This window comes from Purpureocillium takamizusanense, chromosome 4, assembly GCF_022605165.1.
Source record: "Purpureocillium takamizusanense chromosome 4, complete sequence".
Classification (NCBI taxonomy): domain Eukaryota; kingdom Fungi; phylum Ascomycota; class Sordariomycetes; order Hypocreales; family Ophiocordycipitaceae; genus Purpureocillium; species Purpureocillium takamizusanense.
Window position 1 is genome coordinate 719,315 of NC_063071.1, and position 27,859 is coordinate 747,173.

The following is a 27,859-nucleotide window of genomic DNA, read 5'->3' on the forward strand; positions in this document are numbered from 1 at the left end:
GAGGGGAGGTACAGTAGCTACTTCGTACAGTGCAGGGGACCCCTTGCCGCTGAGCTGCAGCACGCGCCACAGCTGGGCAAAGGTGGGGGAGTGCCCGCCTGAGAAACGATTGAGGCCAGTTCAGCTTCGAGAAACTTGTCGCGGCACTGTTCGACCCCGGCTCCCTTCAACCTCGTGGTGACTCAACCTCGACGCGCGACGACCATTGACTCAACCTCGAGGCCTCCTGTGACTCGAGGGCGGTGCGTCTGTCGTCTGCTTCTCTCCTGTCGTTTAATACCCTTCTACCGCTCTGAATGAATTTCTCGCGCCTGTTCATTCGAGCCAGACCGACAATCCCCGCCGCCCGGAATAGCCTCGTCCTCCGCCGATACTCGTTTGCTACCGCCACCATGGAGTCGATCAAGGTGCACAACTCGCTCAAGCCCGGTGCTCCGGTGCCCTTTGTCCCCATTCAGCCTGACAAGGTGTCGTGGTACGTCTGCGGCCCGACGGTCTACGACAAGAGCCACCTCGGCCATGCCCGCAACTACGTCTCCACCGACATAATCCGCCGGATCTTGATGCACTACTTTGGCTTTGATGTCAAGTTTGTCATGAATATGACCGATGTCGACGACAAGGTATGTGACAACCGCCGCCCCTGCGGCCAGAAAATTCCGCTCTAACTTGCCCAGATCATCATCAAGGCCCGTCGACAGCGATTGCTCGAGCTTGAGAAGAACAAGACGTATTCCGCCGCCGAGCTTCGGGCCCTGGCCCTCGCTGCCTTCCGTGCGTACGCGGCAAGCAGCCTCCCACTACTTGTCGATGAGGGGGTGGAACTGGACGAGTCCAACTACACGGCGCGACGCGATGCCGCCTACGGCAAGGTGCTTGCCGGCAGCACCCTGACCGGAGAGGGCAAGCCTGGCGACCCCGAGGCTAAGATCAAGATGCACCTCGGCAACATGGACGCGGCAGCGGCAGCCATGAAGCAGGGCGACATCTTCCCCGGTGCCGACGAGATTCTCCTCCCCTACCTCGACTCTCTCTACAAGGAGACCATTGATACCCGAGACCAGACCATGTTCACCGATCTCACCAAGAGTATGGAGACTTTATTCACCGAGGACATGGACAACCTCAACGTCCTGAGACCAGACGTCATCACTCGCGTCACCGAGTACGTCCCGCAGATTGTCAGCTTCGTCGACCGTGTCGTGCAAAAGGGTTTCGCGTATGAGGCCGAGGGGTCTGTCTACTTTGATATCGCGGCCTTCGAAAAGGCTGGCAACACGTATGCCCGCCTGCGTCCGGATAGCAGGAATGACAAGTCGCTCCAGGAAGAAGGCGAAGGCTCCTTGTCCAAGAACCTCGGTGGCAAGAGAGGTGCTGGCGACTTTGCTCTTTGGAAAAAGTCCAAGGCTGGTGAGCCCTTCTGGCCTAGCCCCTGGGGTGACGGACGGCCAGGCTGGCACATTGAGTGCTCCGTCATGGCCTCTGACGTTCTTGGCTCGCGCATGGACATTCACTCCGGCGGTATCGACCTTGCCTTCCCGCACCACGATAACGAGCTGGCTCAGAGCGAGGCGTACTTTTGCGAGCACGCCAAGGGCGAGCACACCTGGGTCAACTACTTCCTGCATATGGGTCATCTCTCCATTTCGGGATCCAAGATGTCCAAGTCTCTCAAGAACTTCCAGACCATCCAGGACGCTCTGTCGACGGACTACACAGCGAGAAGTATGCGCATTGTCTTCCTGATGGGGAAGTGGAACGACGGCGTAGAGATTTCGCCCGACATGAGGGCACAGGCAGACAACTGGGAAAGCACAGTCAGCGTATGTATCCCCTCCACTGTTGTCATCTACGCAGTTGCTGATCATTGTAGAATTTCTTTACGAACACCAAGTCGTGGTTGGCCGAGGCCGGGGTCACCGATGGCGTCGAGTCGCTGTCAATCAGCTCCGATACACCGGCTACTGGCCTGCTGGCCGACCTGGAGCAGGCCAAGAAGGAAGTCCAGGCCGCTCTCATCAATTCCTTTGATACCCCGCGTGCCATGCTGGTCATTCTCAAGCTGGTAAACTCGACCAACGTCTTCCTCAAGGACAACAAGGATGCCAATTTGGCTGAGGTCGAGGCCATTGCCAGATGGATCACCAAGATGGCGGGCATTTTCGGCTTGGACGCCCGCGCCAAGGCTCCCTACGACGGGCTCGGCTGGGCCTCAGCCATCTCGGCGGACATGGATCCCAAGACCGCCGTTGGGCCGTACGCGGCCGTGGTGGACAAGGTCAAGGCCGAGGTCAGCAAGCTGTCGCTCTCTAGCGATGCCATGCCCACTTTGTTGGCTCAAGACCCCAGCAAGGGCTTTGAGTCTGTTGCGTCCACCGGTTCCCGTGACATCGAGAAGCTCGCGCTCCCTTTCCTGCGCACCGTCTCTCAGATCCGTGATGAGCTCCGACGCATCGTCTCGGCCCAGACGCCAGAAACGAAGAAGCAAATTCTTGCCATCACGGACCGGATTCGTGACCACGATCTCACAAACCTCGGTGTGTACCTGGACGACCGGCCGGACAACCAGCCGTCTCTCATCAAGTTCGTTCCCGCGGCCGAGCTCATTGCCGCCCGCGAGGAAAAGGCTGCCCGCGAGGCGGAAAAGGCCAAGAAGAAGGAGGAAGCCAGGTTGGCGCGTGAAAAGGCCGACCAAGAAGCCAAGGAGAAGGCAAAGGTTCCGCCAGAGGAGATGTTCAAGAAGGACGAGCGTTACAGCGCCTGGGACGAACAGGGTATGCCAACGAAGATGAAGGACGGCAGCGACGTGCCCAAGAGCCAGATGAAGTCGCTGAAGAAGATGTGGGACAAGCAAAAGAAGGTGCATGAGGAACTCAAGGCCAAAGGAGGCTTGTAGAAGTTGAGGCGAGGCGAGGCGCAAGGCGTTGAATATACTCGCTGGCGATGACTGATCGTCCAATAATTCTTACGTGTCTGGCTATAAGTATTGAGCGCGTGATGCCTTCCTCTCGGTGCCATATTATCTATCGCCGCATACGGCCTTATAGACAACTAAAGGGGTGTTCTGGAGTTTCGTCACCCCTACCTCGGGTTTTCGTTCCCCTCGCCTCTCTCGTCTCTCGTTGCTCAATACCACTAGGTACGGATACATTAATTGGAATTGATAAAGGCGCAATCATTGGTCCTGCCGCAGCTGTTTCACATCGTCGTTCTATTCCCGATCAACACCACCCGCACAGATAAAAGGAGGCGCTGTTGTTTGCCTTTCACAGCCGTGACCTTCCCTCGTTTTGTTCCCGTTTAACACTTCTATGAGTATAAGTGAAGGCCAAAGTTGAGGCCAGTTACGTGTGGCAAACAGCCTTCAGAGTCGTCGGCTCAGGCCTGCAAGGCGTACCAGTATCTCTAAAAGATCACGCCCCTGAAGGAGATCCTTGATCCTATGGGCACAGCTACAGCCTACGACAACAAAACGGGAGGTGCCCCCCCTTCCCGGGTCAACGAAATACTCTGGTGTGAATAGTAATGATATTGACCTGCCGCTCCGGTCATCTTATGTACACCACCAACGTACCGCTGTTATCCTACACGTAAAATCTGCCTCCACACCATGCCTGGCCGTAAGGGTATCTTTCAAGTTTCATGCATGCAACCGTCCTCGTGTGCTGATATGTCCATAGTCTCACCGCGCGCGGGGTGACTTTCACACCCAGCTCTCCTTGTCCAGACTCGATGACTTCCCTACAGCCTTCCAGCTGGACCTCGTCAGACGACTCAGGAAGCCGCTCTTTCTCCGGAACCGCCCCTGCCGGCGCGCGCATACGCACGCGACGGACGCGGCGACGGCGGAGACCAACACCGCGATGAAGGCGCCGAAGACGACGTAGTGCTTTCCGATCATGATGATGAGGGCCGCGTCCCAGCTGTGCCAGCTGCTGGCGCCCCCGTGCGCGAACAGCGGCGTCGTCACCTTGCCGCGGAGCATATGCGCGGCCATGTCGCCGGTTGCATCAGCAAGGATGTAGACGCGCTGGGCCTCGTCCACGTCGTCGTTGCCGTCTTCACCCCGCTGCCGCTGTTGTCGGTGGTAGAGCCGCCGGACGAAGCTCATCCAGCGGTTGGAAAAGAACATGCACCCCGTGCTCAGCATGTTCTCGACGTAGGGGACGCGCATCGGCAGCCCCCAGAACATGTCGTAGCGGGGCACCGCCTCGATGAGGTGCTCGAGGAAGGCGTGGCCCCTGCGCGCGGCGATGAAGGCGTTGTTCACGCCGGCCGGGTACGCCCCCGGGGAGACAAAGGGCAGGCGGACGAGGGGGGTGTCGTCGAGGCGCACGAGGCAGGTGACGTCGAGGTCGAGGTAGACGCCGCCCATGGCGTGCAGCACGACGTAGCGGAGGACGTTGGCGCGCTGGATCTGCTGCGGGTAGCGCGTGTAGTGCGGCAGCACCCAGGGGTAGTTGTCGGCCATGAAGTCGGACGCGTTGGCGTCGGTCCACAGCATGTGCTCCCAGTCCGGGTGCATGGCGCGGCACGAGGCCATGGCGTCGGCGTGCTTGGACGTGTTGGCGCTGCCGAGGGCGATCTGGTGGATGATGCGCGGGATCCTCATGGCGTTGCTGCTGCCCGTCGACATCGTCGTCGACGATGTGAGTGTGTCTTGCGCCGCATCGACGCCCAAGTCACCAGGTGTCGTCGTCGTCGTCGTCGTGTCTTGCTCCTCGTCGGTGGGATATCGGTACAGAAGCTCCGGGTGGTCCCGAAGGAGGCTGTAGAAGGTGGCGTACGTGCGGGCAACTTCACCCAGCTGGCTGATATGGTCGCGGATGCTGTATAGGAGCAGCGACATGGCCGCCAGGGCCAGCAGCAGCCGCGCTCGCATCGTGTTGGCGAGTGTTCCTCCCCCTCCGGGTCAGATACGTATATGGCACAGACGAAGATGGGAGTGTATGAAGATGACGAGTGTCCCTCGGCTTGCGGGACGTATGTATGAGGTCAACCAGGGCAAACAGGCACACACGTCGGGCTTTGCGGGCCAGGCTCGGGGGCGGGTGGGAAACTCTATAAGTCTTTGAAAGACGATGGGCGAAGAGGGCGAGCATTCACAGGCGCCAAGGGGGAGACTGCATAGTGAGACACGGGCAAGTACTAAGTTAAGTCATGAGCCAAGCAAGCCAGATAGTAACTACGTAGGGCCAAGGCCAAGCAAGCGTTGGACAAACAGGGCTGGCGGAGTCTTTTTCCCATCGTCCGAGCTTTACGGACTGCAGCGCCGCGGAGCACACGGACGTTACTACTAGGTACACACGATCACGTACTTTGGTCTTTACACAGGTCTTTTTCCCGAGAGGCCCACGCTCGCTCGCCTCGGAAGGTGGTCCGTTGTCGTTCCCAAAGCCTCGAACGGGGCTGAGATGTTGCGCTCAGCATTGATCGACCGACCGGGATGCCGGGTCGACCAAGACCGTGGTCGAGTAATAGCGGAGAGAGGAGGGCAGGGGAACAAAGGCAGCAGGAGGTCGCATGACGACGATATCCGGTCTGCCCTGCCCTGTTTCAAACGCGCGATGCTAAAAACTCCGATGCCCGTGCGGAGGATCGTTCAACGCGGTTGTGTGGGCGCGCGGCGGACCGCTAACTCTGCAACGGCGACTTACACTTTTTCGCGTCGACGACTTACATGACGACAATGCTAGTCTATCAATCATTGACGATGCGCCTGACGATGGGGGATGGGGCCACCGTCCGAAGCTTCCGGCGCCCGCACGCAAGCTAACGCCGCCACCACGGGTGAGGCTCTCTGTAGCGTTGGCGCTCTCCACCTTGTGGGGTGGCACGCTTGCTACTACTAGTATCGTTTCCTTCTTTCTTGTTTTCTTTTGGGCTGTCTGATCGGGGATCGGAGGCGTCGCGACTCCGACGTTGTCGCGTGAGGTGGCTATCTGTTCCGCTCCGATCCCCCTTATGCCGGCGCCAGTCCCCGCCTTCGACCCCCTGTCTAAAGGACAGCCGACGATGCTACACACGTACATACCATGTTCTCACTAGTATTCCCAGTAGGCTAGGAGTGGTAGGGGCAGTAGGCGGCTGTCGGATGAACCGCCTCGGCAAGTGTGTACGCAGGTCGGCTCCGCAACGCTTCCTGTTGATAATGTCCGTTGCCGGCTTCGAGCGCATTGGCTGCTCCCCGGCAGTTGTGACTCTCAAGACCTGCGGGACTGCGCAACAGTACCTTGAAATAAAAGGGGTAATGAGAGGCCTCGGATGAGTCCGTCCCTACCTGGACGCCACCGCCCGCTATGCTCGTAGCGTGAGCGGTGTTGAACACGCACACACCAGGAACACCGTCTGCCAACCCACCCCCCCCTTCCCTCGCGTCGTTCCAGCTCACCGACTTGCCGCCTTGGCGCCTGGGCATACCATCTCCGCTGCAGCGCCGTCCGGCATTGCCAAGCAAGCGGCACCAACAACGGGTGGCCAGCCATCCATTCTCGTCAAGTGGAGGGACGACACGGCGCCGAGCCTTGGCGAGCGGAGGGTCGGTTCCTGAAATCCTTAGGGATTAACTACTGGTGGTAGTTACCGCTGCACTAGCAGCATCAGTCGCGGGAATACGTGTATTCTGCCTTGTTTGTTGTTGAGTGTGTGGGTGACCTTGCTGCCGCTGCCGCGGTTACTCGCGCCGCCGTCGCCAGCCCCTGAGCATAACGCTCGCGCGACGGCGTCACCGGCTTCCGAGTACCTTTCATGTCCCGCTTACCAAACCCCATTGTGCCAGGCTCCAGCTAGTATTGTATGCTCGCGGGCGCCGCTGAATAAACCATCTGAAGGGGGCAGAGCGCTTCTCCCTCGCTGGACGTGGTGCTGTTCCGTGGCTCACACGTCAGCGCATGCCCTGGGTCTCCGACAGTCCGACTTACACCCCACAGATGACTATGCTGTGATTGTGCCTCGGGCGAGTCCGTCCGGTGCGTGGGTGGTCTGCGTCACGGATCGAAGCTTGTGCGAGCACGCACGCCGGTCAAGGACGGCGAGGACGGTCTGTTAGACGTGAGACTTTATGATACAGCAAACGCAAAGGCCATCCCATTGAATTTATCGACGTTGTTGGATGTCAAGTGTGCGTGCCAACGACGTCGAAATAAAGTATGCACAGCCCCGTGGGACGCATGCGCACGCGCTGTTGGGCGCGGCCAACGTCCGACCACGTTGTGCTGCCACATGAAGCCGCGTACACGGGATGTAGTCTGGATGGGCCCTCGCGCACGTTGGTACTCGATCATACCGGTTTTGCCGAGACCCGACCAACAAGCTGCGATGCTATTCCGACAGCCAAGTATCTCTGCGGCTGGCCAATCTATGGTGTTGCCCGTTGTGCGAGGTCTGGACCCAGAATGAACTCACATCATGGAAACCCTCCCGTGTGCGTGGTCTTTACATCGTTACCGGCGGCCGCCGCGTCGAGCATCTCCCCCGTGCCGACGACGGACCTCTATGCCTACATGCGACCTGCGACGCTCTCCACCGTGGGTATCCGATCTCGCAAGCCGCTCCGCGCGCTGACCATTTCGGTCTTTTTTTTTTTAGCTCCGTCATGTTGTCGAGCAGGAAGTTCTCGTGCGCGAAGAGCCAGTGGTTCACCTCAGCGTAGTCGTTGCGCGAGCGCGCCGCGGTGTGGTTGTCGTAGGAGTCGCGGCAGCTGGCATCGCGGATCGGCTCGAACGTTTTGGCCGACTGCAGGGGAGATTCTGTAGTAGTACCTCGAAAAGACGCCTGTTAACATTGCATACCCGCTGTCGCTGTTTGTCGGCGTGTGTGTCGGCACGGTGTATATCTGACAAAACACCACGATCCATCGACGCGCGCAGGGTTGTGACCTTAATTGCCACCCGCCAGATGAGCGAAAACGCCCCAAGCCCTTCGTTACACGAACTTCACGTCCCCAGCCTGTCCCAAAACGACTTGTACCACACATTGTGCTTGTAACCCCTCTCCACCCTGCCCATCTCGTCCACCAAGGGCATGCAGCCGATCGCCTCAGCGAAGCGATTGAGACATGCGCTGCGCGTCTCCAAGTGGTGCGGGTTACGACTGATGCCGCTCGGAGGCGAGAGATTCACCCACTGCTTACTGCCGCGCACGAGGAGGGGCCCGCGGCGCGTCAGCATAGACGCCAGCGCGTTGAGTCCGATGTCCTCGCAGTTGAACCCGGCGTCGACGTGATTACGCACACGCACGGCCTCGGGCGCGTCTGAGAAGTAGTAGTCGAGCAGGCCTATGTGCGCAAACGCCAAGTTGGTTAGGACGATGGAGTAGGCCCCCGCGCTCTCGCCCCCGTGGCAGAAATGGTACTGCCACTGGCCGCGACGGTCGAGCGAGGCACAGCGCGCGAGTGCGCCGACGAGCCTGTCCTGGCCAAACTGGCGCCACATCTGGAAAACATAGTCTAGGTCGGACGGCCGATAGTAGACGTCGTCGTCAGATAGGAGGATCGCTTTTGTGCGGTACGTCGGGTCGGGCCGCAGCTTCTCGTTGAGGCTGTCGCGAGACGGTACTCGGTAACGGACGGGCACGCCGTGTGATGAGACAAAATCTTCCGGCGGCTCCTGATCTAGGTTGTTCCAGACGACGACAACTTCGTATAGAGATGGTATGGGCACTGACAGAAGTGTGCCAAGGGTGTGCCCGAGCTCTTTTGGACGGTGAAATGTCGAAAGGGCGATACTATCGAACGTTCAGTCGATGGTTCCGCAACGACATCGCAATAAGCATACTCACGTGAATTTGTCCTCGATCAAGTCTTTATACCGATCCTCTGTTCGCCTCCATTCCTCTGCCGCAACAGTCAGGTTATCGCTACCGCATCGTGGCCATTTAGCATGCTCCTGGAAATGACCAGGAGGGTGAACCGTTCCGTCGGTGACGAAGCTTTGCCCAAGCAGCAAAAGGATCACGAGGAAGACAACGACGACTGTTGCGATGCTGAGCTTCCTGCAGAGCCTCTTTTTGAAGGTAGGCAGTCGGATTGCCATTTGATGTGACCAGCGTGCTGACAGGGCCAAGTGCTTGTGCGGCCGACTTATTTACATCTCTGTCCGAGGTCTCACTCCGCGCTCTATAATTGAGTATTGGTCACGGCTTATCGTGAGTGAAATAGATCAAGCACCTCAAAGAGAACTTGTAGTTGGTGGTACGACCTGGTTGAAAACGCAGTGGGCAGTCAGTTTCACGACAGTCGTGTCGTCAACGGGCCCAGCATATATGGCCAACAAGATTAACAGGAATGGAACCTGGGGACCGTCTGACTTCGCTAACCCCAGGCTAAGTTTGCGGTAAGAGACAAGGGCGGCTGCGTTTGCGGCGCTGAGCTGCAGTGGCGGCCTCTGGGGTGTGCCAGCGGAGAGCCTATTGCCCGGCTGCCGAGTCCGGTGACGCCGGCGCGTTTAACAGTGGGCATTGCAAGTCACTGCAAGTCCGACGGACTTCTGGCAGTGGATCGCCCTTTTTGCTAGCTTCTGCAAGCTAGGGGTGCTCAACGGTTCGCTTCTATCTTTGGCGGGCCCTCGATCCCAGGGCGGTCGAGAGATGAGATTGTTCCTGAAAGAACCGATGTTCTGGTCGCCACGTATGATGAATTTTTCCAAGGGTCTCCCAGCCAAGGCACAGCGCGCGCCGCCGAGATCCCTATTATCGACGGTGCTGTTGCGCCTTTGACAGTATATATCGGGTGTTTCGGAGCAGCAATGAGTTTTGGACAACTTGTTCTCCGTTGCTCCCGCCACTAGCCAACTCGCCTAGCCGTGGCGACGCCTACGAATACATCCAGACAGACTGCCGCTGATGGTGGCTGGATGTCGAGGAACGAGAAGCATGGTAACTGCGGACAGACCTTTAGATAGGGTCAACGAGATATCGCCACCATGGATGTCTAGTCACTACCAGTCGAGGCCCTTAGTAGGTGGTAGTTATCGACGTTGAACAGTGAGCGTGCACCCCCAATGACGGTCGTCGTGAAGGACGGCAGTCGCTGCTGGGCTTCAGTCTCGCCTCGACAGCTTCGCTCGCTCAGTCGCGTGCCGTCGCTTGATGAGTTCCGAGGGCGAGGCGGCTGGGCGAGGATTGATTGGCGAGAGGGGCTCGAGCACCAGTGTTTGTCGTTATTGGTGTTGCGTGGCGGCATACGTATGCAGCGCCAGCGACAGTCACAAGCTGGACGCCGCCAGTCTGGCGCGTTGGCTGAGTCCTGGCGGCGTGACGACCACTGACACCCACTGACGACGCCTCCAGCTGGTGGGCCGCGCTGCTCGGTACTCCTACCGATGCCTGGCGCCACACAACCGCGCCGCGACAGTACCGATACCCAGCCCAGCAGCCGTTTGCCCCTCCTTGGCCCGCGTGGGGCAGCCTGCAGCACCCTCGTCGTCATTCCCGTCATCAGCCGCCACTCACATGGACCTCGCATCACCACCTCGATCTAATCGCCGCCGTTACGTAGCGCATTTCAGCCTCGTCGCCCGTCCTTTCGTGGTCGACACGAATCGTCCATAGCAACGAGGGCTTATGCGCGACCGAGCTGCTATATCTGCAGCCCCTTCGACTGTCAAGCTCCAGGGCACGGACATGGCACCTGGGCCTGCATCAGCTGACGGCCCCGCGCGATCTGCCTCCCCATCCTCGAGCTTCTACGCCATGAGCGACGACGAGGAAGGTGGTTACAATACCATCACTCACACCGAGACGGGAAGGGGCGTCAAGTTGCTATTTTCCAAGAGCAAGGTGGCTCGATCCAGTCCACGATGCTGTCGTCTAAAGCTAACCAGCCCGCCCAGGTCTATGTCCATCCCACGCCCTCGGCCAAGGACAACATCCCCGGGTACATCGCCCTACTACAACAGAAGCCCTCAAAGAATGGCCGCCCCACGTCACAGGACTCGCAAGACCCCCAGTCTCCGGCCTCGTCGGATCTGCTCCTGGCATGGGTGCCCGAGTCGTCGCTCGGAGACTCGGCCAGCATATATGTCAAGGTTGACCTGTCCGACGCCGAGTCACCCCCGAAGCAGTCGTACCTCGTCCCCCCTCCGCCCACGGTCACGACTCACAGCGGTTCTGTTGGCGGATATGCCTTTGCCATCCCCATGAGCGCCGTCTACTCGCTGCTTGTGCGCCCGCCCAGCATAGGCTGGTGGTACGGCTCCGTCATCATCAACTCCAGGGCTGGCGATAGCTTCCCCGCCCTGTTTTTTCACGACAACGAATGCCAGAGCACCATCCTGCAAAAAAAGAAGCTAGCACGAGACAGCTTTGATCCGTTTGGCGAGAGCGGGCAGATGTTCTGGGGCGCTGACGAGGTCCTGCGATGGCTGCGGCGGTACATCAAGATCGAGAGGTCCGGAGCCGAGCCCAATGTCTATCTGATCGAGCCGAGCGCGGAAGACTTGACGTCCTTTGGCGGAAAGCCAACCACGAGCACCGCCGGCCACGGGAGTGCGCGTGCGTCCGGGAGTCGAGATGCAGAGATGGACCCCTTTGTCAAATTCGTCAAGGAAACGGGCTGGAACATCATGAACCAGTTCAGCAAGGTTACGACATTCACGAGGAGGGCGGCGCAAGACTTTGCCGAAAACTCCAATATGCCGCCTCAAGTCAAGAGGCTGCTCAGGACCCCCGAGGTTCAGACTTTACAGGACGAATTCGACAGTGCGCGCATCTACCTTGCTCGTTGGGCTATGGGAATTGCTGAGCAAAGCGAGCGTGATAGAAGGGGCCGAATATGGACTGTGCGCGATGTTATGGAGCTGGAAGACACGGACGTCGGCGAGTTTGAGCTGCTCGAGAGCACCAGCGGGCTCTCCCTCGAAGAACGCCGAAGACCGGTCACCATGGAAGAATGGAGCGGCTACTTTGACTCAGAGACGGGACGGCTGTCCTTGACAGTCGACGAAGTGAAGGAGCGCATCTTTCACGGCGGACTCGACCCTGAGGATGGTGTCCGTAAAGAGGCCTGGCTGTTCCTGCTCGGCGTGTACGAGTGGTACGGCACGATTGACGAAAGAAAAGCCCAGATTGCGTCACTCAGAGATCACTACTATAGACTCAAGCATTCTTGGTGGGAGAGGCTGGACGGCGAAGGGGGCGAAGGCGAGACGGGCGAGTGGTGGCGTGAGCAGAGGGGTCGCATCGGTAAGCACTTCCCAACTTCACGACGACTCGCCTCATCACTAACCATTCGCAGAAAAGGACGTCCATCGGACAGACCGCAACGTGCCCATATTCCAGGGCGAGGACACGCCGCATCCAGATCCAAACTCGCCATTCGCCGAAGTCGGGACCAATGTCCATCTCGAGCAGATGAAGGAGATGCTGCTGACGTACAACGAATACAACAAGGACCTCGGCTACGTGCAGGGCATGTCGGACCTCTTGGCGCCCATATACGCCGTGATTCAAGACGACGCCATCGCCTTCTGGGGCTTCCAAAAGTTTATGGAGCGCATGGAGCGCAACTTCTTGCGCGACCAGTCGGGCATGCGGGCACAGCTGCTCGCCCTCGACCAGCTCGTCAACTTCATGGATCCCAAGCTGTGGAACCACTTGCAGAGCGCTGACAGCACCAATTTCTTCTTCTTCTTCCGCATGATTCTCGTCTGGTACAAGCGCGAGTTTGCGTGGATGGATGTGCTGCGCCTCTGGGAAGGCCTATGGACTGACTACCTCAGCGCAGAGTTTCATCTCTTTGTTGCGCTGGCGATATTGGAGAAGCATAGGGATGTAATCATGGAGCACCTCAAGGCGTTTGACGAGGTTCTCAAATATGGTAAGCTGCGCCCCCATCCCCTGACTGCCGGGTAGTAGGCCGTCCGACTAACGGATCTTCAGTCAACGAGCTGTCCAACACCATCGACCTCGAGTCAACGCTCATTCGCGCCGAGGCACTGTTCCGCAAGTTCCAGCGCCTCGTCGAAGCCATCGACAAGAAGCAAAACTTTCCCGCTCCGCGACTTGCCGGCGCAGATAGCCCGACGTCTACCAAGGAGCAAACGTCGCCGTCATCGCCATCATCGGGCTCCGCGCCGCCGCCGCCGCCCGGGAAGAATACGCCCGCCGCCGCCAACAAAGGCAAAGTTCCCGATAAGCGACAGCAAAAGGTCATCACGCCGGAGCTGCGCAAGCTGCTGAGCAGAAAGGTGGAGGTGCTGCCGCGCACGACGGTGGCTCAGAAGGGCGACGGCATGCCTGCCAAATAGCCGTCAGCTGCGGCGGCTGCGATTATCATATTTCTCTCTGTCGTCTAAGTATTATCCGTAACATGAGCGTTGGAGCGTTCTGGGTTGAGTTTGGGTTTCGTTCGGGTACTTGAGTTGGGCGTCGGATCATCAGGCGGATGGATGGATTTGCTCCCTGGTGGTGTTATCACGCGAAACATGCAATGGCGATGATTTATGAAGCTCCTTTTTGCAACTGAAGAAGCTAGCTATCTGTGAAAGTATGTATGATCCAGTGACAAACATGACAAAAAGCGCACATGGCAGTTTAATAGTCCACCGACATGTCGGCGGCGGTAAAGGAATGTCAACCCGGGTATTAACGCCTCTAACCTGCTAGGCTCGCATGCAAACCGACGGCCACCCCGTTCCCTCACCCATTCGCCATCACAACAAACATTACGACGGGTCCTCTCGTCTCCGCCCGACAAGAAACATGCTTCCTCCTGGAACTCATCTGTACCCACGAGGCCCGCTCGGCAAGCCTTGCCTCCTCGGCCCGCTGGGAAGGCCCTGCCTTCCACCACCGCCAGCTCCACCTCCTGCTCCTGATCCTCCCCCTCCTCCTCCGTACTCGCCCCCTCCGCTCGACCACGGCGCGTTCGCACCCATGTACGCGCCGCCGCCGCCGCCGCCACGGCCGGAATCGTACGAGCCACTGGGAGCGAAGCGGTCTTCGTACTTTGATGATTTGCTGTTGCTGCTGCCGCCGCCAACGCTATTAGCGGACGGGGGCTGGAACGGACCCTGCTGGCCGCTGCCGGTGGCGCTCTGCGAAGGGCTAGACGTGCGTGATGAGCTGCCGCCCCAGAGGCGCTGGCGGAGACGGTCCTGCGCGGACGCGCCGGTTGGTTGCGGAGAGGCCGCCGTCGCGCTTTGGTAGCTGCCCGCGCGCTGGCTCGGCAGCGGACGCGGCATCACGGCGTCGTCACGCCCGCCGCCGCCGCCCATCCTCCCCGCCGGCCCGACACCGGCCGCCGCGTTGGGGGCCAATCTTCCAGCACGAAGGCTTTGTTGCTGCTGCTGCTGCGGTGCCGGCCCGCTATCCCACAGGCTGCTCAACGCGCCGCTGCTGCCGGGACCTCCTCCTCCTTGCTGCTGCTGCTGGCCGAGGCCACCGTATCGCGACCCGACCTGCGGCTGGGAGTAGAGTGTCTGCGCGGGCGGGGGCGCGGCGGCCTTGGGGTCGGGGGGGAGCCAGGGGGGAAAGGGGCGGCCCTTGTCGGAGTAGTAGTTGCGCAGGACGCGGCAGACGTGGGTGTCGTCCTCGGTGTCGCCGTCGGCGTCGGAGGAGAGGAGCGTGGAGCGGAGGGAGGAGATTTGCGACGTGGTCTTGGTGAGGATGTTGTTGTACCAGGACGCCATCGTGCCGGGGGGAACGCGTGCGGGAGCTGCCGCCGCCGCCGCCGATGTCGCTGCTGCTGGTGCGTGGGTAAGAAGAGAGGCAGGTGATGCGTATGTGCGGTGTAGCTAGCTAGCTAGAACTTGGTCGGTCGGTCGGTCGGTCGGTCGGTCGGTCGCTATGGGGTTTGGGAGCGCGGGAGCGCGGTCGTGTCTTCGTACGTGCGTGCCTCCTCTCTGCGGCCGCCTTGGGCTGTGAGGCGTGCAGCTCGCGGTACACCGTCCGTCCCCTTCGTATTCGCTAGGAAGGGGGGGCGCGAGCTGTCTCTGGCCGCTGTGCCGTTGGTCTCGTGCGCGCCCGACCGTCGTCACTCGCTGTCGTCGTACGGGGGAGGCGGCAGGGCAGAAAGCGACCCGCGGATGGGGGACAAAGCCTCACTCACGCACGGCCTGTAGATGTCGGTGCTGCTGCTCAACAAAGGCCGGCGAGCTATGGCCATGGATAACAAAAAAAATCCCCTGCAGCCCAGTGTCGAGAAAGGGGCGATGATGGAGGGGGTGGTATGTGCAGCGGGAGGCTGAGAGGCGGAGGAGGAGGAGGAGGAGTGACGCAGGGAGGGAATCGAGAAGGGGGGGTGTGAGCCCTGACCACAGGAGGATGATGATGCAGGAGGGAACGTGTGGGCGGGCGAGCGGGGGGGCGTCAGAACAACCCGAGTTGAAGATGTGGTGGTGGGGTTCGGCGGCCCGCCGCTTGGGTGCGCTTCTCTAACTTGACCTCCACCAGTCGATTAAGTTAGGGTCGACCAAGTAAGTTAGGCACCGGTTCTGAAACGGGGCTGGGCGGCGGCTATGATCCAAAGTCGCCATGCTTATTAGAGGTGCCTTGCATTGACGGCACGATTTGGCACGCTGCGTCGTGTACAATGAATAGACCGTCACCATGGGCCCTGCCTCTACGTCAAAGCGAGCTCCGTCATGCAATTGCGTTGAATGGGTGTCCGCAACGCCTAACAAGCCCAGATGCGATGAAGATGCCCGCGCCTTGGGGTACATGCTGTGAAACAAAGACTGCCGCGACAAAAGCCTGCCTGCCCGCTTGCCCCCTTTGCCCAGCAAGCAGCACGACTCGACCTTCTCCACTCCTTTTCGACGGTTGCTCCCCCCCGGAGCCCGGTTACCACTCCATGTCGTGGGTCAGCTTCAGCTTCGGCCGGGCCTCCTCGACCTGCTTGGCCCGCTTGGCGTTCATCTTGGTCACCTTGCCGCGCTTGCGCTTCTTGCCGGCCTCGGCCTCCTCCTCGCTGTCCAGCTCCTCCTCCTCCTCTTCTTTGTCTTCGTCGTCGCTCTCGAGCCAGTCCTCGAGCTCGTCGAGCTCCTCGTCGCTCTCGCCAATGTCGGACACGTACTCGACGGCGCCGTCCTCGCTCTCGCGCTCCGCATCCTCGTCCTCGTCCTCGTCGATGCCCTCGTCCAGGTCGACGTCGCGCTCGCCCTGGCCCTCGCGCTCCATGGCGTTGAGCACCTTCTTCCAGATGGTCTCGCTGACGTTGAGGGGCTGGTCGCCGTAGGCGCCCTGCCGCAGGCGCTCCACCAGCTCGCGCTCAATGGTGCGCTCCAGCTTGGCGGCCGCCTCGGCCTTGCGCTCGCGGGCCTTCTCGCGATGCTTGACCTTGGGCGCCAGCTTGGGCACCAGCTTCTCGCCCAGGCGCTCCTCCTCGCCGGCGATCCTGCGAGTGCGGATCTGCACCTGCTTGAGCCGCGTGAGGCGCTGCTTGCACTTGTGGATGAGGAACTTGGGCCAGTAGATGAGCCGCTCGTCAATCTGCTCCAGCGCCTTGTTGTAGTTGCCGTCGAGCTTGATGCGCTCCCACATCTTGGACGGCAGGTGCGCGCGCTCGACCGTCTTCATGTACAGGTACAGCGTGTCCTTGGTCGGGTGCTGCCGCACCGTCGCGTACCGCGAGTTGGCGAGGGGACATGACTGGCGGTTGCAGAAGCCCGTGACGTTGTACTCGTTGCGGCAGAAGTTTTGGCCCTTGTCCGTTCTGCACCTTGGTCAGCCGACTTGAACGGGGTAGAGAGAGAGAGAGTGAGAGCAGGAGAGCTGCAAAAAGAGGCTTCGCCCACGCACTTTAGTTTGAAGGCGCAGAACTGCTGGTTGATGATTTGCCAAATAATCTCGTCGGACGCCATTGTAGATGTCAAAATCCGGGCCCCTGGACCAGAAAAGCCGCCCAATCTGCAAATTCGCTTCGCTGGACGTGGAAAGGGAAAAAAGGGCTGCGAGGGTAGTAGGGAATCCTCGGCGTTGCTGCTGGCCTTGCAGAAAAAAAGACTGGCGGGGCGGATATTTTGGCCCAAGCCAGCCAGCACGTCTCGAGATTTTTTTGGGCGTGCCTTGATAGGCGGAGGCGCAGGGGTCGCCGGGGGCGCCAATACTCACCGCCTGCCAAAGCTGAGAAGCGCTTTCGGCGACGGAAGAACTGGGTTCCGGGCGCGTGTGGGCGGTGGATCCACGGGCGGCCAGCCAGCCACCAGCCAGCTCGGAGCTGCGACAGGGCGGCGGCGGCGGCTGACGTCTCTCATGCTATCCGTCGCTGGTTGCCGTACGTAGCTTTGCCTTACACGACACCCACGCCGACGACACGACAAGCCGATCCTCCGCGTGCGCCTTTCTCTTCCGACTGCATACCCCCCGGCCGTCCGACGCCGACTCTACGCTCCCCTCGCTCGCTCAAACCCCCCCATCGCGGGGCCCTCCATCCCCGAACCAAGCTCGTCTTCGTCGTCCGCTTGTCGCAAACAGGCCCCCCCCCCGCCCGCCTGCCCGCCCCTGCTCTTCCCTTCCTCCAAACCGCCACGATGCCGACCGCCGGCCTCAAGACCATCATCGCCCTCTCCTTCGTCCTCGCCGTGGGCTTCCTCCTCGTCATTCTCTCCTGCGCCCTCTTCAAGGTCTACTACCCGCTGCTCGTCGTCGCCACCTACATCATCGCCCCCGTCCCCAACTGGATCTCCAGCCGCATCGCCAACCCGGATGACTTCGTCGAGAGCTCCGGCGCCGCGGTGCTCGACCTGGGGCGCTTCTTCACTGGCTTCTTTGTCGTAATGGGAATTGGTAAGTTCCCTTGACTTGGTGATCGCATCAGATGACGCTGCTCTTTGTCTTCCTGTGTATGGCCATCTTCCCCCTGCTGACCTCTTGCGCAGCCCTGCCCGTCGTTCTCGCGCACTCGGACCTCATCCGCGTCGAGGCCATGATCATGTCGATAGTCGGCGGCCTGTTGATCTACGGGACCATCATCAGCTTCAGCATGTTCTTCCACGAGGAGCAAGAGTTTTGAGGCGGCCGACCCCGGCGGCGCGTGCTACGAAGCATACGTCGCTTGCTACAACCTCGACTGCAGGGCAGGCTAAGTGGGCAGGCAGATTGTCATGGGAGCGAGCGCCAGTGGCCGGAGACACGGATAAGGAGGAGGTGGCTGAGCGAGGCGGTATTTTTGCGCCCGTGTACGAAATCATGTTCCGGGGAATGAATGCATCACAGCGAAATTTGGCGTGGTCCCACGTCGCGTGTACACAACTGCATGCGGCTTCTCACTCGAAGATGTTTTGTTTTAAACTCTTTTGCACGCTACCTCTATTCCAAAGAATGCGCTGCTATCCGATGTCATATCCTGCGTCTGTCGCTTGTGCGATGTTCGTCTATCATGAACCGTTGAAGGGTCCGTCCCGTCTGTAATGCTCAAAAATGATCGCGCCGAGGCCCAAACCAAACTCCCGAACATGCACAAATATACGTTGAGGTACAAGCGGTCTCTTTCGGCCCGTTCATGCCCCTTCCATGTCGTCAGTCACGTCACCCTCTGTCCCCATTATGCCACGTCCTTGAAGACGCCCAGCGGCCCGCACAGCTTTGTGAACATCTCGTCCGTCTCGCCCTCGGGCGTGCTCAGCGTGGTGACCGCGCCGCCCGCGCCGATCCGCCACACCTCGGTGCCGGCCTGCTCGTCGCGCTCGTCGTCCCACCGGAACATGGTGCGGATCGTGACGCTCCAGTCTCCCTGTCCGTTGGCGCCCAGGTACCCCACGACGCCGGCGTAGACGCTCCGCTCGCCGGGCTCGATGCCGCGTAGGATCTCGCAGCTGCGCTTCTTGGGCGCGCCCGTCATGCTCCCCGGCGGGAGCGCCGCGGCTAGCACATCCAGCCCTGTGGTGATGTTGTTGTTGTTGGCTGTGGTGCCTGCATAGCGCAGGCTCGTCGGGGCAGGAAGCTGCCCATTAACGACGGTAATCATCTGGAAGACGGTTGCGTACTCCTCGACGCGCAGCAGGTCTGGGACGGAGACACTGCCGGCGCCGCACACACCGTAGAGGTCGTGGCGCACCAGGTCCACGATCATGAGGTTCTCGGCCTCTTCCTTGGGCACATGGAGGATCTTCTCGGCGGCGGCGAGCGTCGACACCTCGGCTGACTTGCGCACGGTGCCCTTCATGGGCCGCATCGAGCACAACCCGCGCGGGTCGTACGACAGGAAGCGCTCCGGCGAGGAGGAGATGAGCGTCGCGGAGCCGAGGCGGATGAAGGAGCCAAAGGGCGCGGGCTGGCGTGCGCGCAGGGTGCGGAAAAGCTGCCAGGGCGTGCCATGCTGCTGCTGCTGCGCCGCGGCTTTGGGGTCCGCGCCGTGACGCAGGTGGTGCGGCGTGTCGATGCCAGAATGCCGTGTCATGGTCGTCTGCGCGGTGAGGCACAGCTCGTACGACTCGCCGTCGCGGATGGCGTCCTGACACTTGCTCACATCGCTGTCGTATCGGTCCGGCTCGGGGATGCTGAAGCGCAGCCGGCCCTTGCCCTCACGGACCTGCTGGAGGAGCTCCTCGTTGGGCTGCCGCGGCTTCGGCGGGATGGCCGTGTATCCCGGGTGCAGCCACGCGTCGGAGTTCTGGAGGGCATGGACAACGTCGTCGATCCATTCGCCGTCCACGTCAGGTGTGGTGAGGCACTGAACGTGAGCCAGCCCGGCCTGGTGGTCGAGCACAATGCTCTTGGACACCCACGCCATGCAGATGTCGGGCCGGTCATGGCCGCGCTCTGCCAATACCAGTCCGGGGCTTAAGGTGCTCAGGCCCATCTCATACGTGACGAAGCCCATGAAGCCTCCTTTGAAAGTCGACGAGGATGCCTCGTCGTCCGGCGTCCTCCGTAGCCGCCAATACTCCGACATGACTTGCCAGGGCGTCCATGGGTCGAGCTGCCCGTCGCTCAGCCGGATCTTCTGCATCTCCTCGCCACGAAGTGCAGTCGCAGGCCGCCGCAGCAGCACGTGTTCCTCGCCGACCCGGTACTCAAGACGCAGTGCCTGCTCAACGTCCAAGGCCAGGATCGAGTTCCGGGCCAGAGGGTCTCCGCTGATGGTGCTCGACGAGTCCAGGATGATCGTGTCCGTACCGCCGAGACCCAGTACCTCAGCCACCTCAGCCGTGTCCACGCCGTCGGGGAGCCTGACGCTCCTGCATGAGTAGCCCGGCTTGACGCCCTGCGTCGCTAGGCCCGTCTGCATGTCCTTCCACCACCGGCAATGCGCAACATCACCCGTGGCGTTGCGCCCGGGAAGCGTATGTTTGGAAGGGTCGAGGCTATCGGAAAAGTCAACGGAGAGGTCGACTTCACGCCGTGTCGCCTCGTTCCACTTGAGGGCCTGGTGGAACCAGTTCTTGATGACGCCGTGGGCAGCGGCGTCAGTGCATACCGACTCGGGGTGATACTGGACCCCCCAGAGTGGACGGCTCGCATGCCGCACCGCCATGAGTATGCGTTCGTCGGGTGTCCCCTCGTCGTCGCTCGGCTCCAGCGTCCATGCGAGGGGCAGCAGATCCGGCGTGTCGGCGGGCGGCATCCATCTCGCCTCGCGCCACGCCTCGTCCGGGACGTCGTCCTGGCCCACGTCGGCACACAGGCTATGATACAGCGTCGCCTTGAAGCGCGGCACGCCGTCAAAGATGTCTGCAGGCGGATCCCTCACGTGGTCGATCTCGCGCACCATGCCGTGCAAGCCGCGCCTCAGCCGGCGAATGCGTCCGCCAAAGTGCTCGACGAGGCTCTGGAAGCCGAGGCATATTCCCAGCACGGGAACGGCAAGAGTGCGCGGCAAGTCCCACAGCAGCTTGAAGGCGCCGACGTCGGCATCGTGCAGGGGCGAGCCTGGGCCAGGGCCGCAGACGACGGCGTCGAAGCAGGCGAGGCGCGCGAGGAACTCGTCGCGGGTCCAGGGCGGCGACGGGTCCGAGTCGAGGGTGCGGAGGTCCATATGAAGGACGTGTACCTTGACATGCGCGCCGAGGGCGTCCTTGAGCAGCGAGACGATGTTGTTGGTGAAGGAGTCGTAGGCATCGAGGAAGAGGATCCGGCGCTGGGGCTGCGGCGTGGGAGCGGCCATGCCGGGCGCTATCGGATCCGTGAAGCTACCCATTGCGATCAGTGGTGAATCCAGATACCCGGCGAATGGTGTATCCGGGGGGCGTGGAGAGGGCGTCGGCGGTGAGTTTCGCTCTCGACGCAACTGGCGACGGGCCGTCCTATCGTCAGTCCAGTTACCGGAGGTGCCACAGCCAAGAGCCACGTCGACCAAGGGCCGCTGCTACGAATGCCGCAGCATTCACCGCTTTTGCGCGACCGTCAGAGACTCGCTCAAGACGTGCTCTGCTCTGGCCAGTTGTCGTTTGACGTTGCGAGAGAGCGTGGTGAAACGTGGTGCAAATGCCGCGAACAGCCGGGCGGCGGGCGGCGGGCCGATCAAAAAAATTATAGATTCCGACGGCGGCGGATCCCGAATGCCGGAGTGCCGGCGTACCATGTGGGCAGACGGATACAGACCCCGCACATGTCCGAGCCGATACTCACGACTAATAATAATGGACTGGCGAGGCAGATGCAGTTTCTGTAATAGTTAGACTATAAAGAATATGTATTCATTAATCGACGCAGCGTCGGGGCCTGCGCAGCTTATATGATGAGGAAAATCTTTAACACAGATGGATCAGTCTTTCACTTCCATCGCGACCACCCCCGTGGCGTCAAACTTCCGCCGCCCACATTTTTGGTCTCGCTCGAGATTCTTCCGCAGCGCCATCCGATCAAGATGCGTGCCCAATGCATACATACCTACAACGGACGACATCTTCCACTCGAGCGTGAAACATGCATCCCCCGCTTCTGTATGTAGCAAACCCGTCGTCATGTGCTCCGGTGACGCCAAGTGCTTGCTCCTTCGATAGTTGGTCCATTGCACAAAAATCGCAATCGCTGAGGAGACCCGGCAGAAAGACATGCGGCCTGCGAGTCATTTTCACTGTATGTAAATCGGAACCCCTCCGTTGGCGCTGGCTGGCTCGGGCGTTGGACAATGGCATGCGCTTTGACCTCTGGGAAAGCGTTCATCGGCTCTCCTTTTGTAGGTCCAAATCGTGGCATGGGATGGTTGCATCGTAACATTTATGATTTATTGGACCCCAGCACCCGTCAGTCATCCAAGCTGATCAACGCCAAAACTGGCATCGATGGCATGCAACAAAGCCGCCACAGCTGCCGTCGCAAGACCAACCCTGGAGCTGTCTCCCCGTTAGTACGTCGTAGACCAGCACCATGTCCAATGCAAGCTCAAATGTCTATTTCTTACCTATTTCGTGATGCCCATATCGGCACAATGTTGGGCCGTATTAGGAACCGATTGTCTCGCATCAAACGTCATGCTGCACATCTCCTTCACGGGCAGGAGCATCAATTGACCTCCTCTCCGGGCTATGCCATCGAATGAAAGCAGTCTCAAGTCAGACTCACGCGAGCCACTCCGCGCAGCCCGTTCCCTCATTCGGTCATGAAGGAGCGGCTCGCGATACGATCGCATACGACGACGCGAATAAGTGGGAGGCAGATCAGAGGAAAGAAGGTTGCACGAGGAAACGCACATGTATAAATCAAGCCATTCAGCCCACAATCATTCGCCAACCGTTATGTTGCAGCATACAACACAACAACTTCATCAACTCATTGACTTTTCGAATCCAAGAAACAAATCATGAACATCACCGTGCTTCGCCTCCTCGCTCTGGTCGCCTCGGTGGTCGTCACTCTCGTCACGGCGTCTCCCGCCGGTGCACCGGACCTGGATAGGCGATGCGTGCCCTGCATCGACCCGAACGGCAAAGTTCGCTGCGTGAGAGGCACCGATCCCCGTGAGCGCGACACTACGACTGACACATAGCCACGAAGGGTATTCCTTACTGCGATAGCAATGGATGCTGCAGGGACCAAGATTAATGAGCAAGAGGAATGGAACGGGCGATAGGAGCGATGGAGGCGAGATATAAATCATGGTTATAAGAGGCACGACGACCATTTAGGCCTGATGACGAGCGCACGATGATGTTCACCAAGTCCGCAAAAGAACAATGGCAACAAGGTCTCCCTTACGTCAAGTCTTGAACCAAGTCAACGTCTACCCAAGCCAGTTGCCTCAAACCCCCTTCATAATGTAGCGTTATTAACCGTCAGAATCCACTCGTCTCTCGTCGCCACAACGCCCCATCAACAATTTCATGAATCCATATCATCCTTATCAACCATCTGTCCCATGATGAGACTCTGAATGACAATCTCGTCCGTCAGAACGTGCAAATAACCCCCAAGAGGCTCCTGCGCCGCGCTCTTCCTTCGCTTCTTGGAGCCAGTCTTTGTTGGCGGGATCAGGATCGCGTCGACGGCCCCGACAGAGTCGTCCACATACAGCCAGTCAAACGGCTCGCTCGCCTGTTCGCACTTTTTCAGCGCAGCCCGTGCCTGATCGGCTGTCGTGGCCCTCGAGAGCCGGGCCGGGCCCAGAGCTTGGACCAGAAACATGTACTGCTGCCGCGTTTGTTTCTTCATCTTCTTGGTGTCCGCAACGACCAACACCGTCCGGTCCCGCAGCAGCTTCTCCCTGTTGTCCATGGTGTCTACAAGCGCTGCATCTGGGGCAGAGTACGGCGCGAGCAGCCTTGACCGAGTTGCCTGCCCGAGCACAGCGGATACACCCGCAGAGAGCAGGTAGGGTTCCCACTTGAGAATGTCGCCTTTGTCCAGGCAGCTCGTGACCCAGCGCGGCGCCAGGCACGGAAGCCCCAGTGCCAGGGCCTGCATGTACTTTGCGGTCCTGGAATGCCCATCTGCAATCAGCGCCGTGAAGCCACACTGCGCCGCCGCCTTGGTCAATTTGAGGGGATCCGTTTCTTCCGCCGCTGAGGCTGCCGTATTCGTCACGGCTGGTTGCTCAAACAGCTCCTGGAATCCATCCTTCAGAATCATACCGCCAGCTTGCAGTATGCGTGCCTCCAGTTTTGACCGTTGCTGTTCCTGCTTGGCGGACAGGAAGGAGAGAGCAAACACCATCCCATCAAATAGGCGCGGACCGCGATGGCTAGTGGTCATGCTTTGCCTAAACGATCGCCCGGACTTCGAGGCTGCCAGGCTCCTCTCCAGCAGTGAACCCGGTTGAGAGTGGTGCAGTTCATCTGTCGAGTCCGAATCTAGTCTCATTGAGCGTCGTGCAGAGGCTGGCCGCGTCGGCTGTGGAGACAATGATCCGACTGCGCCTCTCAATGCACGTTTGCGTAGGTTTTTGCTGTTGGCGGGAGATGTTGTTTGCACGGCTCCCTTTCGCGAAGAAACTGGTGAGATCTGTGTCCCTGGCGTCGTGCTGGAGGACGCCAATGGTGTCGCGGATAGCGTTGTCAAGCTCGAAGACGGCACCGTCATCGGCTCCTTCGAGCGTGGCTGTGGTGTCTCAATCGGCCGTCTGGCCCTCCGCCCTCGCCTTTGGACTGGGTCAGACGACGGGAGCTTCGAATCCGAAGGCGGCCCATCTTCGATGGCGTTATTTGGCTCTTCATCTGCTCCATATGCGTGTGTATGCTCATCCTTGGCCTTGCTTGGAACAACTGTAGACGCCGTGCTTGTAGGGCTGGCTAGGCTGGGTACTGGCGGACATAATTCATCCACTGCCTTTGCTTGCAATGGGTCCGAGGCCGAGGAGCTGAGCAGATGGCCTCGATGCGGTCGCTTGTTTAGTTTCCCATAGGTCCTGCGACGTGAACGGATAGGTGGAAGAGAGGAAGATTCGGCGGTGTTGGCTTCTCCATTAGGGTATTCATTGCGTTCCATCAATATTGGAAGGTCCGGTTCTGATGCTGGCTGTACACCCTGAACATTACCGGGCGGGGAGAATTGCATCGGACTGGTAGCCGGAATCAGATCCTCCTCAAGCAACGCCATCTCTCTGCTTCGCTCCGGCTCCGCATCGGCATTCGAGTCCCGCGCCGGTGTTTGTGCAGGCTCTTCACCTGGTGTCGCTTTCGTCGACTCCAGCGGTGTCTCCGCCGATGTCGTGGGAGCCTTTTGCGAGTCGCCAACTACTTGATCCTGCTGCTTGCTCCTCCCGTCAGGGAGAGGCTTGCTGGTGATCTCCCCCATGCTGTTCAGTCTCCGCTTCTTCCTCGTTGGATTGTCAGACGAGTTCCGCCTCGAGAGTCTTGCGATGCTTATTTTCTCCATTTCCTGCGCGGCTTGCGCGCGCTTCCTCTCAGCCCGCTTTCTCCTCTCGCGCTGGAGGAATGCCTCGTCGTAGTCATCGTCCACGTTGACGTCAATGACTTGACCGTCGCCGCTAGTCTTTCGCTCTTGCGACTCCCTCATTGGTTCATAGTGTGACAAAGGCTCACGCCCTGGAGCCGCTCTCGACGAGATAGTCGGCGACTCAGGGACACGATCTTCCCGTGACGACCTTCCTTCTATAGGATCTTCTTCTTGCACGGCGACGCCGACTCTGTTCTTGGCAACGGTGGCGGGGATCTCGTGAAGACGAGACGGGCTCGATGTGCGTATGTCGGTAGGTGACGAGACATTTGCTCGATTCTTGAGCGGCGACGTCTCGAACACGTTTGGTGATATGGAGTTGAGCAGTAGGTTCGGCGACGGCCGCGACGACGTCGGACTGGCCTTAACCGCAGACGACACCTGCTGCGTCTGCGCAAAGAGCTGACTCGCAGCGAAGGGGACGGCGCCATTTGACTTGGCTGCGAAGGGGTTCTTGGGCAGCGCGGGGGTTTCTGGCTGCAGTCCGTGGGTCTTATATGGCGTGTATGCGGCGGCGTTGGAGTTGAGCTGGGACGTGCCATCAGCCGTGCGCCACTCGCCCCTCGTCGTGTCGAAGCCTTCATCCTCGGATGCCTGCGAGGACGGACGCACGTGGTCGCTGAAGTTGCTAAAGTTCACGGCTCCGGTATCTCCGGCCTGCAAGGTCCGCGTTTCGCCGGTGCGCTGCTGCGTCGGCTTGTCGGTCGGGCTCGAAGGCGCGGCTTCGTAAAACGCGCTGTAGTCGCGGTCCTCGTTGACTTGGGTTGGCGTCTCTTGTGAGGTATCCATCTTTCGCGGCGGCACAAGCGGTGCGCCCGTTGCCGAAGACGGCTTCTCGTCGAGGTCTACCGTCGTCGTAATGTCATGTTGAAGAACAGGTCGGTGCCCGTCGGTGGGGAGAGTGTCATCGACAACTAGAAGCGTGTCGCGTGGTGGCGCAGACGAGACGAGATTCGGCCGCTTCTGCCTGATGATGGGTGGTTCGCGAACGACACCGGCGAGAGGCAACCCCGTCAATACTTGCTTTTCCTGGGGCTGTCAGTGTTCATGGGTGGTTGACCAGGATCATCTGCGCCTCAGCCCAGACCAGACAAGCTCACCTTGGTTTCGACGCTGCGACTCGGCGGCAAGGAAACACGGTCCACTTCCACGCCGACAGAGGGAGAATCACCAGCCGACTTGGGAGGAGGCCTTTCACCTTTTTCCACTTCAACCCCGGTAGGCAGAAAGCGAGTGGCGATGGGAGAGCTGCTGAGCTGTTGGGCGGCGGCCTCTCGGTCAGCGGGCCAGGGTCAGTGTAACAGGTCGGCCAGGTTCCGAGTACGTACCGTGCCGACGCCGAACAGGGCCTGATGGGCGTCGAAGATGGCCTGGCTGTCTTGTGACTCGCCGTTCCCCTCCAAGGCCATCTTTTCCCCTGCCGCGAGCGACTCCAAGCGCGTCATGGTGCTGTTGGTTTGCGCATGGCGCGTGAGATCAGTTAGGACGATTGGCGAAGTCGCTAACGAATTGGTATGAATGTCGCTCAACACGCGCGCTGGTAACACGCTGTCACGTGCTAGTTTAATTAACCACGTCAACCACCACACACGAGTCGAGCTTCGCATTACATACTCACTGACCGTGATAGTCTCTCAGGTATTAAGTTATAATCTGTTTACTTCTGCTTATGCTCTTCTCTACATATCGGCCATTAAATCAACAACATGCACGTCGACAGTCTGACCATATGATTAACAATCGCTAACGCTATCCATCTGCCAACAGTCTGGCTAAATGAAATGGGTATGAATGAAGCAGAATTTCCAATCAAGAAACGTGTCAATGCCTTTGCCACTGCTCATCCTCGCCCCAGTCGCCACCAGAGTAGTCCGCCGCGGGCTTCTTAGACCACCTGTCGTCGAGAGGTTGGCCTTGAGGCCCAGGTTGACCGCCCGCGCTGCTTGCACCAGCTTGCCCAGGGCCCGCGCTCGCCGTACCCTGGCTTATGAACAATGGAGCTGGCATCAAATTCTGTTCTGACGAGGATTTCGAGCTCTGCCCGGGATGTTGTTGCTGTTGGCCTGGCATCGGATGAGACGTCTGACCTTGCGACGCCAGGCTGGCGGCGGAGTTTGATCTGGAGTGGTGCGGCTCATTGCTCCCTCCTGCAGGAAAGGAGCCTGTGGCGTTCGGCGAGCCCTGATTTAGTGGTGGCATGGCTTGTCCCGGTGGTTGACCATGCGGATTCTGTTGCATATGTGGGGGTAACGCTGACGCTACAGTCGACGTAGAGGCTGAGTCTGACATGCTATGTCTGCCCTGTGGGATGAGCGGCATCTGTCCAGGAGGCACCATGCCCGGGGGCATCGGTCCGCCCATCGGTGGCCCATATCCGTAGTTTGGGTGCATTCCCGGATGGAAGCCTGGTGGAGGCGGCCCTTGCGAGGGATGCCATCCCGGTGGGGGGACGGGCTGCCCGGCCCACCAGTTCGGCGGGGGTTGGTTATGATGTCCTTGGGACTGCACCTGTCCTGGGTGTTGTTGCACAAACTGCTGCGGAAGCTTTTGACTTGCGGATGGCTTAGAGCTTTTGAACCACTTTGTC

The 27,859-nt window shown here is 59.8% G+C and overlaps 9 protein-coding genes across 10 annotated transcripts; 3 read left to right on the forward strand and 6 right to left on the reverse strand.

Annotated features, from left to right (window-relative positions):
- Positions 1-144: 144 nt before the first annotated feature.
- Positions 145-2,977, forward strand: CYR1 (Cysteine--tRNA ligase). The gene is made up of 3 exons (XM_047986121.1): positions 145-623; positions 678-1,823; positions 1,874-2,977. Exons 1-3 carry the CDS (start codon positions 297-299, stop codon positions 2,894-2,896), a joined length of 2,496 nt encoding a protein of 831 aa, XP_047842101.1. The 5' UTR covers positions 145-296; the 3' UTR covers positions 2,897-2,977.
- A 726-nt stretch (positions 2,978-3,703) lies between these two features.
- JDV02_004876 (uncharacterized protein) lies at positions 3,704-4,882 on the reverse strand (the record flags this gene model as incomplete). Its single annotated transcript, XM_047986122.1, has 1 exon — positions 3,704-4,882. The coding sequence occupies one exon, from the start codon at positions 4,880-4,882 to the stop codon at positions 3,704-3,706; it is 1,179 nt and encodes a 392-aa protein (XP_047842102.1).
- Positions 4,883-7,934: 3,052 nt separating this feature from the next.
- Positions 7,935-10,176, reverse strand: JDV02_004877 (Lactose synthase; the record flags this gene model as incomplete). The annotated part of the gene is made up of 2 exons (XM_047986123.1): positions 8,779-10,176; positions 7,935-8,724 (listed from the first exon to the last, which is right to left on the reverse strand). Exons 1-2 carry the CDS (start codon positions 9,030-9,032, stop codon positions 7,935-7,937), a joined length of 1,044 nt encoding a protein of 347 aa, XP_047842103.1. The 5' UTR covers positions 9,033-10,176.
- A 291-nt stretch (positions 10,177-10,467) lies between these two features.
- GYP7 (GTPase activating protein) lies at positions 10,468-13,506 on the forward strand. Its single transcript, XM_047986124.1, has 4 exons — positions 10,468-10,776; positions 10,830-12,180; positions 12,233-12,814; positions 12,877-13,506. The coding sequence occupies exons 1-4, from the start codon at positions 10,561-10,563 to the stop codon at positions 13,242-13,244; spliced, it is 2,517 nt and encodes an 838-aa protein (XP_047842104.1). The 5' UTR covers positions 10,468-10,560; the 3' UTR covers positions 13,245-13,506.
- Positions 13,434-15,273, reverse strand: JDV02_004879 (uncharacterized protein). Its single transcript, XM_047986125.1, has one exon. The coding sequence runs from the start codon at positions 14,625-14,627 to the stop codon at positions 13,716-13,718; it is 912 nt and encodes a 303-aa protein (XP_047842105.1). The 5' UTR covers positions 14,628-15,273; the 3' UTR covers positions 13,434-13,715.
- Positions 15,274-15,428: 155 nt separating this feature from the next.
- On the reverse strand, positions 15,429-16,958 carry mak16. Its single transcript, XM_047986126.1, has 2 exons — positions 16,738-16,958; positions 15,429-16,651 (listed from the first exon to the last, which is right to left on the reverse strand). Exons 1-2 carry the CDS (start codon positions 16,797-16,799, stop codon positions 15,781-15,783), a joined length of 933 nt encoding a protein of 310 aa, XP_047842106.1. The 5' UTR covers positions 16,800-16,958; the 3' UTR covers positions 15,429-15,780.
- Positions 16,959-17,215: 257 nt separating this feature from the next.
- VPS55 (Vacuolar protein sorting-associated protein 55) lies at positions 17,216-18,371 on the forward strand. The gene is made up of 2 exons (XM_047986127.1): positions 17,216-17,724; positions 17,817-18,371. The coding sequence occupies exons 1-2, from the start codon at positions 17,469-17,471 to the stop codon at positions 17,948-17,950; spliced, it is 390 nt and encodes a 129-aa protein (XP_047842107.1). The 5' UTR covers positions 17,216-17,468; the 3' UTR covers positions 17,951-18,371.
- On the reverse strand, positions 18,197-21,527 carry JDV02_004882 (uncharacterized protein). Its single transcript, XM_047986128.1, has one exon. The coding sequence runs from the start codon at positions 21,074-21,076 to the stop codon at positions 18,482-18,484; it is 2,595 nt and encodes an 864-aa protein (XP_047842108.1). The 5' UTR covers positions 21,077-21,527; the 3' UTR covers positions 18,197-18,481.
- Positions 21,528-23,042: 1,515 nt separating this feature from the next.
- RAD9 (radiation sensitive protein rad9) lies at positions 23,043-26,742 on the reverse strand. 2 transcript variants are annotated; one of them, XM_047986129.1, is made up of 3 exons: positions 26,601-26,742; positions 26,373-26,528; positions 23,043-26,301 (listed from the first exon to the last, which is right to left on the reverse strand). In XM_047986129.1, the coding sequence occupies exons 1-3, from the start codon at positions 26,715-26,717 to the stop codon at positions 23,200-23,202; spliced, it is 3,375 nt and encodes a 1,124-aa protein (XP_047842109.1). In that variant the 5' UTR covers positions 26,718-26,742; the 3' UTR covers positions 23,043-23,199. The 2 variants fall into 2 exon arrangements, with proteins under 2 accessions (XP_047842109.1, XP_047842110.1); XM_047986130.1 differs by having other exon boundaries at positions 23,043-26,528.
- Positions 26,743-27,859: the final 1,117 nt, after the last annotated feature.